Source organism: Herpailurus yagouaroundi, unplaced genomic scaffold (assembly GCF_014898765.1).
Source record: "Herpailurus yagouaroundi ecotype Mexico unplaced genomic scaffold, PumYag 188, whole genome shotgun sequence".
NCBI lineage: Eukaryota > Metazoa > Chordata > Mammalia > Carnivora > Felidae > Herpailurus > Herpailurus yagouaroundi.
The window spans coordinates 30,723,958-30,734,608 of NW_024412419.1; the positions used below are offsets into that span (position 1 = coordinate 30,723,958).

The 10,651-nt window shown below is 43.6% G+C and overlaps 2 protein-coding genes across 2 annotated transcripts in view; one reads left to right on the plus strand and one right to left on the minus strand.

Annotated features, from left to right (window-relative positions):
* Positions 1 to 1,862, plus strand: part of LOC121044520 (translation initiation factor IF-2-like) — a 25,162-nt gene extending 23,300 nt beyond the window's left edge. The window contains exon 4 of the mRNA XM_040496878.1: positions 1,782 to 1,862. The gene's annotated coding sequence lies outside the window, so the exon portion shown is untranslated. The remainder of the gene's footprint in view (positions 1 to 1,781) is intronic.
* Positions 1 to 5,296, minus strand: part of SULT6B1 (sulfotransferase family 6B member 1) — a 19,675-nt gene extending 14,379 nt beyond the window's left edge. The window contains exons 1-2 of the mRNA XM_040496527.1: positions 5,098 to 5,296; positions 3,322 to 3,434 (exon numbers count right to left, since the gene is read on the minus strand). Of these exons, the coding sequence (XP_040352461.1) occupies positions 3,322 to 3,434; positions 5,098 to 5,296 (312 nt within the window). The remainder of the gene's footprint in view (positions 1 to 3,321; positions 3,435 to 5,097) is intronic.
* Between the last annotated feature and the right edge of the window lie 5,355 nt (positions 5,297 to 10,651).

Below are 10,651 nucleotides of genomic sequence, written 5' to 3' on the forward strand. Positions count from 1 at the left end.
CACCTGAGATTTTAAAAATAAAAAACCAATTTAAGTCAATGATATGGGTTCCAGTGGCAATTAATAGTCATAATACTTGAGGGGCATCTGGGTGGCTCAGTCGGTTAAGCTCAGATCATGATCTCACAGTTTGTGAGTTTGAGCCCTGCATCTGGCTCTGGGCTGACAGCTCAGAGACTAGAGCCTGCTTTGGATCCTCTGTGTCCTTCTCTCTCTGCCTCTCCCTTGCTTGCTCTCTCTCTCTCTCTCTCTCTCTCTCTCTCTCTCTCTCTCTCAAAAATAAATAAACATTAAAAAAGAAGAGAATAGTCGTAATACTTGATTTACATCAAATTTCCCTAATTTTTAGTTTTGAACATCACTTTTACATTCATTCACAGCAATCCCCTCAGGTGGATATTATAACCCCCATTTTAGAGATTAACAAATGACTTTGAGGTTTTAAGGGCTTTGTGCAAAATTGCCCAGATGGTAATTTTCAGATTAAGTTATAGAATGCAGTTTCCACTGCACTGCATGGCCAAAAATCACAAAAAGACATATGAGAAATGGTAAAGTTCCTAATAGGAGTAAAGAAATATCCAGGGAGAAAATGGGAAATAACTGTAACAAAACTGATGTGTCAACAAAAATGTGTGATGGGGCCAACCTATAAGCAATGTAAAGACTGGATATAGACATATTTTAAGAAAATACATGTATTTAATTTTATTTATTTTTGTAAGTATCTCTATGCCCAATGTGGGGCTCAAACCCACAACCCGGAGATCAAGAGCTCACATGGGGCACCTGGGTAGCTCAGTCTGTTGAGCATCCGACTCTTGGTTTTGGCTCAGGTCAAGATCTCACAGTTTGTGGGTCTGAGCCCCTCATGGGGCTCTGTGCTGAGGCACGGAGCCTGCTTGGGATTCTCCGTCTCCCTCTCTCTCTGCCCCTCCCCTGCTCATGCACTCGCCCTCTCTCTCTCAAAGTAAATAAATAAATTTTAAAAATTATAAATAAAAGGGGAGTCGGAGGGGCGCCTGGCTGGCTCAGTCAGAGCATGCAAATCTTCGACTCCAGATCGTGATTCTGAGTCCCAATTCGGATGTAGAGTTTACTTTAAAAAAAGTTGGAGGGGCACCTGGGTGGCTCAGCCGGTTAAGTGTCTGACTTCGGCTCAGGTCATGATCTCACAAGTTCGAATTCGTGAGTTCAGGCCCTGCATCGGGCTCTGTGCTGACAGCTCACAGCCTGGAGCCTGCTTCGGATTCTGTGTCTCCCTCTCTCTCTCTCTCTGCCCCTCCCCAGTCATTCTCTGTCTCACTCTGTCTCTCAAAAATGAAGAAATTTTAAATAAAAATTACTTTTAAAAAAAGTTGGAAAGCTAGAGAAATGTTAGCATAAATTTTAAAGGTGATGATACACACCCTCTTTAGATAAAAGGTTATGCAGTGGCCTGGAGAGGAAAAATCAATGGGGCTTTTCATTAGCCCGTTCATCTCTACCTAGGAAAGTTTCTTAAAACTCCTGTCCCCACATCCTGAACTGGTCCTGACCTCCCACCTCTGGGCCCTGCTGTGGCTGCTAGGCCTCTGCTTCCTCCTGACGTTGCAGCCCACCAGATCCAGGATGCATGCTTAGCTCCGCACTCCAGCCCAGCCCCAAGTCCCTGAATACCTTATCTGCCTGTGTTTTTCTGTTACTTTAATCCAATCCATGGAAATGGGCTTCCTTCCCCCTAGGATCCAACTTTTCAGTTTGTATTTGTCATCATGCCATATGTCTCTGTCGTTTTCCAGAAACCCCTTTGTCAGTCCCGATCCAGTGACTTAATTCTCAGTAAATGAGTTCTTCTGTGTGCTTGTTGGGAGTCCTGGCGGTAAGCATCTCTGAAAGTTTTGCTGAGACTCTAGTCCCTCCCCACCCACCCCCCGCCCCCAAATGCGTTTCTGGCGGGGCTGGGGTGGCCCTCCTCCCACCTGTCCTGTCCAGGCACTGAAGTCTTGAGGCAGATCCTTCCTCCCTCCCTATCCTTGCCTTTCCTGCCTGGGAACAGAACTTTCTGTCTCACACCCAAGCCTCACCTGGTTATATTGGTAGTGGGAGCAATAACGTGTAGTAAAGTGAATTAGAACAGGTAAGGGGGCGCCTGGGTGGCTCAATCGGTTAAGTGTCCAATTCTTCATTTTGGGTCAGGTCATGATCTCACAGTTTGTGAGATCGAGCCCTGCATTGGGCTCTGCGCTGATAGCATGAAGCCCGCTTGGTGTTCTCTCTCTATTTCTCTCTGGCCTTTCCTTGCTCATGCATTCTCTCTCTCTCTCTCTCTCTCTCTCTCTCTCTCTCTCCCTGAAAATAAATAAATACACATTAAAAAAAAAAAAAAGAAGAACTTTAGGGTGCCTGTGTGGCTCAGTCGGTGAAGCGTCTGACTTCGGCTCAGGTCATGATCACATAGCTTGTGAGTTCTAGCCCCGCGTCAGGCTCTGTGCTGACAGCTCAGAGCCTGGAGCCTGCTTCAGATTCTGTCTCCTTCTCTCACTCTGCACCTCCCCTGCTTGCACTCTGTCCCTCTCTGTCTCTCTCAAAAATAAAAATTAAAAAAAAAAAAAAAGAACCTTTATGCACAATCAGTGGCTTACTCTCTCAGCTACTACCCTTTCCCATCCCCCCACACACCAGAGACATCACTGATACAGGGACACCAAAGATAGTGTCTTATTAGGAAAAGACTGGGGGGTGCTGACATAAACTGAAGGTAGAATGATTCAGGCCTTAGAGGAACCCTTCTCTTGCCATCCCACCAAGTTTCTGTCTTCAGAGAGAAAGTTTTTATGGTTTTAATTTTTTTAAAGAGATCTTATTTTTTAAGTAATCTCTACACCCAACATGGGGCTTGATCGTACAACCCCAAGATCAAGAGTAGCATGCTTTACTGACTAAGCCAGCCAGGTGCCCCTCATTTTAATGTTTTTCTTCAGGTTTCTCGGCTTACTTTCCCTCCTAGTTCTCTTTAATAAGTAGGCTGTCTATATTGTGCAGAGGTTAAGAAGCTCCAATTGGACAATTTGGGTTCAAATCTTGGCCCTGACATTTATAAGCCCGTTGACCTTGGGCAAGTCTCTGACGGTTTGATCTTTTGAGAAACGGTGATGAGGTTTTTTTGCCCTGAAATGAGACAATCCTTGAAAGGTGCAGGGCTTAGAGGGTACGCACAAAATAAGTTGCAATGATTATTAGTATTAGTACTTTCTGAACCCAAAACTAAAAAAATCCCCCAAATGGAAGAAGTCTTTCTATGATAATTTACTATAAGTTTAAAGGCTGTTTTGTACTAACCTGATATTTTTCTGGGTCCCCACATTCAAGAATTGGAAATTCTGGATATTCATACTTTTTGTTAGATTCAGCAAATATTAACTCACTAATGATATGTAGAATCCAATTTGAACCTATAAGAAAAATCAGAGAATCAAAGCTCATTAAAAGAACCTTGGTATAGCAAAGGCATGTTACTTGTGCATATACATCATAAAAATTAAAATCTATAGCCACTCTGTGGTATGTACAATTGGTTCTTCTGCATTTGAAATAAACTGGGCTATGGAAAGAAATAGAGTTTTGTGGAAAATAGAACGTACTTACATTAGTATAAATTCAGGTTACCTTATTTTTCAGATTTCTCTTTTAATAAGAGGCAATTCTTCTTAAATCTACAATATGTTCCTTATAGAACAATGTTATGTTATAGAAATGATTGTTTATTATATAGCACATATTATTGTACCTTACATTAGTAAATATTTTCTTTGAAAAAAATTGTTTAATGTTTATTTTTGGGAGACAGACAGACAGACAGACAGAGCCTAAGCAGGGGGCAGGGGGGCAGAGAGAGTGGGAGACACAGAATATGAAGCAGGCTCCAGGTTCTGAGCTGTCAGTGCAGAGCCCCGACGCAGGGCTCGAACCCACGAACTGTATGATCATGACCTGAGTCAAAGTCAGACGCTTAACTGACTGAGCCACCCAGGTGCCCCAGTGAATATTTTCTAAAAAAGTATATATAATTTTGAATTTATAAAAACTCAGCATCAAATAATAGAAAAATATCAAATAAAGATGACTTTAGTAAACAGAGATGAAATAACAGTTTAAAAAATCAGATTGTGTAAAATAGGGATTTAGATTCTGTTTTTTTTTATTGTTTATTTATTTTTGAGACAGAGAGAGACAGAGCATGAATGGGGGAGGGTCAGAGAGAGGGAGACACAGAATCTGAAACAGGCTCCAGGCTCTGAGCTGTCAGCACAGAGCCTGATGCGGGGCTCGAACTCACGGACCATGAGATCATGACCTGAGCCGAAGTCGGCCACCCAACCGACTGAGCCACCCAGGTGCCCCTGATTCTGTTTTTTTTAAATGTATTTATTTATTTTGAGAGGGAAAGAGAGAGGGGGAGAGAGAGAGAGAGAGAGAGAGAGAGCGCGCGCTCATGGGGGAGGGGCAGAGAGAAAGGGAGAGAAAGAATCCCAAGCAGGCTCTGTGCTGAGAGTGCTGAGCCCCATGCAGGGCTCGACCCCACGAACCATGAGATCATGACCTGATCTGAAATCAAGAGTCAGATGCCTGACTATGTCACCCCGGTGCCCCACAGATTCTTAATTTATCCTCCATTGATGAATGACCATTGTAACACTGGTTTGAGAAGCTGGAGGATTGATGATGTTTGATCCTGAAAAATAATTACATGGAAATCATCATATACATTATAGACATGGCCATGCTCCTCAGTCAAAAACCAAGATGAAAATCTTTCCTGCTCTCAGTGGCCGATGGCAAATGGACTTTCTTGCATTTCTCTTTCTGGTTGCTAGCCCCACCATGACTCCCTTTTTGCATCCATCATCCTTCCCTCAGACCCCAGGATTTCTAAATCTAGCAGTTCTGGTTATTGATTTCACAAGCTATGTTCTTAACCATCTTGGTCGTCCTCCTCCCTGACTTCTGGCCAGCTTCATGCGGAGAGGAACCGCCTTCCTCCCACCTTTGCCTTGCACCCTGCCCAACCTACTCCTTATGAAAAAGCGCCCTTGTAGAAAATGACTTGTTATTTACCACACTTTGGATAAGATGCAAGCACTATGTCATTGCTTCTGGCTTCAAAGTTGTCCAAGGCCTGGAAAGTTTCTGAAGTGCACATGGTGATGGGGTACGGAATCCCCTGATGGGTGAAAAACAAGCGAGAAAGTGCAGTTTCTTTTGATTTTTCCAGAGCTTCATCAATGTAGTCAATAAATTTCGACTTGTTGGCCATGCTGGCTTTCTGCTCATGAACCTGTTCTGTGGTTGTCCGGCGGCAGCCATCGCTTTTAAAGGAGTTTTTCCGGAGGTGGAATAAAGGACTCCTCCCATTCACATGAGAAACAAGTCATTTCATTATCACCCCTTTCTCACCCCTTCCTCCCCCCACCTGCCTGTTTGCACGCCCACCTCTGACAAAAGGCAAACCACAGGTGCAAAAACAGGCTGAGGATCAGGGAGTATTACCCCAGGGGTTGATTATATTACCATTATGGACAATCCTCCCAAGGAAAGTTAGAGTAGAATCTCCGACCAGACGATAATAGATAATAACTATCGAGCAAATAGTTCTTTAATTGAATCAGACATACAATTTTCCATCACCGAATTGAGGAAATTTTAGAAGTCAGCAGAACATATCTTACTGAGGCAGGTAGTACACGTAGGGGAGCAACTTTCAATCTCCGTTTTACAAAGGGAAAAAAGAGCTGACCAAAGAGGGTTCCCAGTTAGATAGGGTTCTGGGTTTCATTTTATTTATAATAATGTCTTTTTAAAATGTTGGTAAAAAGGTAGAATTGGAATGTCCAATTGTCTTACTATTTTTGTATTTCCTTATGTAACAATGGGATGCTATTCACTGTAGGTGGGAAGGTGGTGTATTTCAGAAGCTCCCTCCCCACCCCCTCCCGGCCAAAAAGGGAGGTAAGATTGGACTCCCTGCCAAGCTGCTAAGTGGGATTGCCCCTTACATTATAAAGAGTCTTTGTTTACCTGGGGAAGGTAGAATTTAAGGTATTAATTCAAATACTGCTGTTGTCCTTAGCTTGCTTCTTAGTGAGTAAAATGTTAAAAAAAGACAATATGCCTGGATCCTGTTTTGACAGTAATGCCTGTAATTATAGGAGGATTTGGAGGACTGTTTGGACTTGGTAATGTGAGCTCTGATTCTTCTTAGTCTCCCTGGGCTCAGGGCAAATGGTCAGTCTTACAGTTCTACCTCCTTGACTCTGTTTTATCTGCAAGATTTTATTTTTTAAAGTATTCTCTACACCCAGTGTGGGGCTTGAACTCACAACTCCAAGATCAAGAGTCACATGCTCCATTGACTGAGCCAGCCAGGTGCCCCCCTACTTGACTCTTAAGTGTCTACATGCATGATGCAGGGAAACAGCATGAATGATTGTAAAATAACCTAGATTATATGCTCGTGTGCACTGGTGTGCTTTTGAGTGCGGGTAGGCCCCAGGTTCTGTGCAACCCCAGCTTTCGTTTAGCTCCTGGATCCACCTAGGCTGGAGATAAGTGGTGGGGGGCCTCTCAGACGGCACTGCCCAGGCTTGGTTCACGCTCCTTGGTGGGAGCAGCAGAGAACGTTTGTTTAAAGCTCCTTTTCTTGAGATTACACACATTGCTCCCTCTTTTAAAAAAAATTTTTTTTAATGTTTATTTATTTTTGAGAGAGAGAGAGAGAGAGAGATTGTGAGCAGGGGAGGGGCAGAGAGAGAGGGAGACACAGAATCTGAAGCAGGGTCCAGGCTCTGAGCTGTCAGCACAGAGCCTGACACATGGCTCAAACTCACAAACCACAAGATCATGACCTGAGCAGAAGTTGGATACTTAACTGACTGAGCCACCCAGGCGCCCCGAGACATTGTTCCCTCTTAACTTCTTTTCTTTTTATTTTTTTCTCTAGGCTATGGACTTACGCCAGATGACAGAGAGAGACAGAGAGAATTCTGGAAAGAGAGATTGAGAAAACAGGTGACAAAAAATGTCTAGGGTGATCGAACTCAAGTCTGGTTAGTAAAGCAAGCAAGTGAGGATCAAGAAGCATATGTGCCCATTGGCCTCAGGCTGATTTTTAGGGGCAGGTAAATCAGCCCCTCCTGTGCCATCCCTCCCTTTATGGAGTGGGATGCCCCTTCAGGATTAAATTGTGCTTTTTTTGTCTTCTTTAGCAAGAGAAGTCCTACTTGCTAGTGTAGTACAGGATTGAAATTTACTTTGGAATCCTACATGCAGGGAGAGGGCATAGCCTCTTGGTATTTGGGGGAGTTTATTAAAAATTGGCTTCCCTCTTTAGAACTTGAACACCAGAAAGTCAGGGATGATGTGTATGAGTTAGTGGATGCTGAAAACATTCAGGATCCAGGATGGTTTATCTGGTGACACTTTGACATCCTAGAATGGGGACAACGAAGAACCACTCCACTCCAGCCCTGGGCAGCTGGCAAGGTCCTGCCGCCACTGGCCGTGTTTCAGGGACAGTGCCACCAGAGGCTCAGTCACCCACTGTTCTGTGTTCTGTGGCCCTCCTAAGGGAAGGCTGGGTTGTCACCAAGATCCTGGGCCTCTCTTTTCCAGTAGGTGCCTTTTGGCACCAGTGGCCATGGGTCATCTAATCTCTGTAACCTCATGCCAGTTAATTGAAAGAGCTTTATTTGGAGGATCCCAGACAGGTTGGGTAGCTGCTCTTTCTCTGAGATAACCATGGGAGAATGGTCAGCAAACCTCCTACGTATTTATTAGTGAAGAGATCCCTGTTGCCTTACACCTGCTACTTGTGAGTCTTTCCAATTGACGCTGGTGGGAATCGGTGCCACTTTGAAAATCTGCCATCAGTCTTTCCCACCACCCCCATACCCTCTGCCCTCTACCCCAATTCACTGATTGTATTAACTTAACACAAGTCTCCATTGGAGTCTATATTTCTCCTGTTCTAAACCTTGTGGGCAAATGGTCCTTACCTGCAAACATGTTTGTGAAATCTATGATGGGGTCCAGGATGTGTAAAAAATGAATATGAGGATGCCATATAAGTTTTGTGTAATACCAGGAAACTCCCACTCTAATGGACAGCCTCCTTTAATTAGTTTATATACACTCTCAGTGGAAGTGATTGCGTCTCTGTGCAATTATTTCAGCCTTTGTTATCAAGTTTTTTCTTTTCTTTTTTTTTTTATTTGAGAGAGAGAAGAGAGAGAGAGAGAGAGAGAGAGAGAGAGGGAGAATCTTAAGCAGGCTCCATGCTTAGCACAGAGCCCAACTCTGGGCTACGATCACAACCCTCGGATCATGACCTGAGCCAAAATCAAGGGCCAGATGCTCAACCAACTGAGACGCCCAGGAACCCTTCTTTTCTTTTCTCAATCTGAACCATTCCAATTTACCTTTTCGTCTTGTTTTGTCACCCTGGTTCATATATCTATGTATGTATGTATATAACAAATATAAATATAAATTATATATTATATCATATTGTGTATTAAATACAATATATATTAAACAAATTCCTGGAAGTCATTGGGGCTGCTTTTGAAATGGGAAATATTTATCCTGGGTGAATCTTTGAATAGAAATGAATCTCTAAAGACTGCACATGTCTCAGCTGGAGGAAAAAGAAGAACATTAACAGAGTAGGTAATAGCTGGGGGTGGAGTTCTGAAAAGTTTTGAGAAAAACAGATCATGACAGCAAAAACAATAACTGACAAAATAAAAAAAACAGACCAAAAAAAAAAAAAAAATATATCTTGGGAGAAAAACTGGGGAGAAAGTCAGATATATAATATTAATAGAATGGGGGCTCAAGCCAGAGATTCTTACCATAGAGCAGATAGAAGAGATAGAGACTATACAAAGCCCAGACGTTAAGCGGATACTGATAAAGCCGTGTTGTGGAAGTTGGGGATCTGGATCTGTAGGGATCTGAGTGATCTTGACCAATGACATGCTTTAAATTAGTAGTTTGCAGATCCACATTTCTCACAACTTATGATGGTTTAGTTGTGTAAATGAACCATGTATGCGGCACTGTGGGGTTGTACAGGAAAACTGGGGACATCACAAAGAGCTCCTCAGAGGCACTTCCTTTACCTGGCTTTGACAAAGACAGCTCCAACTAGCTTGCCAAAGACAACTCATCCCTTCTCTAAAACTTCGGGGGTCCTTCAGATTAGTTCCAAGACCCTAGGGGCTCCTGGCTGGCTCAGTCAGAAGCAAGACCCTAATCGCTGTGTACTTTTCATTGGCTATTTGTGAATGTATTTTACCCCTACTAGACTATAACCTCAGTGAAGGTAGATCTGTGTAACTATTTTGGCTAGCCCAGGCTTCGTCTTGTACATAGTACCATAATAGACCTTTATATTCCTTTTCTCCTCTTCCTCCTTCTCCCCTTCTGCTTCTCCTTCAGTCTTCCTTTTGGGTAGTATAGGCAGTGCATCTCAAAATTCAATTTACAAGCGAATTGTCTAGGGATCTGGCTAAAATGCAGGTTCTGATTCAGTAGGTCTGCATTTCCTACAACTTTGTTTTGTTTTTTAAGTAGCCTCCATGACCAGCATGGGGCTCAAGCTCATGTCTCTGAGTTGCTTGCTCTAACGGACTGTGCCAGCCAGGTGCCCCCGTAGGTCTGCATTTCTAAGAAGCTCCCAGGTTGCTGATTCTATCACACTTTGGGTTGCAGAGTGTAGAAAAATAATTGAGCACAGGTTTTCCAGTCAGTGTCCCGAGTTCAAATCCAATTTTAACTCTTGTTAACTCTGTGCTTGTGGGCAGGGTAAAACTCCCGCCTTCTCTGTAAAATGAGATACTCATACCACCCAGTATGACATAGGGTTTTTCTGAGGATTAAATAAATTAACGTACATAGGCGGCAGTCAGGATCTACTTTCTGTAAGGAAAGCACAATAACGGGGCACTTGGCTGGCTCAGTCCGAAGAACATGCCTTCCTTGATCTAGGGGTCGTGAGTTCCAGTTCCACATGGAGTGTAGAAATTATTGAAATAAATAAAACTTAAAAGAAAAATAAAAGGACCACAATAGGGGCGCCTGAGTGGCTCAGTCGGTTGAGCGTCCAACTTGGGCTCAGGTCACAGTCTCACACAGTTCGTGGGTTTGAGGCCTGCATCAGGCTCTGTGCTGACCACTTGCTCAGAGCCTGGAGCCTGCTTCGGATTCTGTGTCTCCTTCTCTCTCTGCCCCTCCCCCGCTCACGCTTTGTCTCACTCTGTTTCTTAAAAATAAATAAATGTAAAAAAAAAAAAAAAAAGCGGGGGGGCGCCTGGGTGGCTCAGTCGGTTAAGCGTCCGACTTCGGTTCAGGTCGTGATCTCACAGTCCGTTAGTTCGAGCCCCGGGTAGGGCTCTGTGCTGACAGCTCAGAGCCTAGAGCCTGTTTCAGATTCTGTGTCTCCATCTCTCTGGCCCTCCCCCATTCATGCTCTGTCTCTGTCTCAAAAATAAATAAAGGTTAAAAAAAATTAAAAAAAAATTTTTTTTTAAAGGAGCGCAATAAAAAGTAATCACGGAGCGGGGCGGGCCCAACGCCGGGAGGGGCGGGGCTTTGGCAACACTCGCGCATG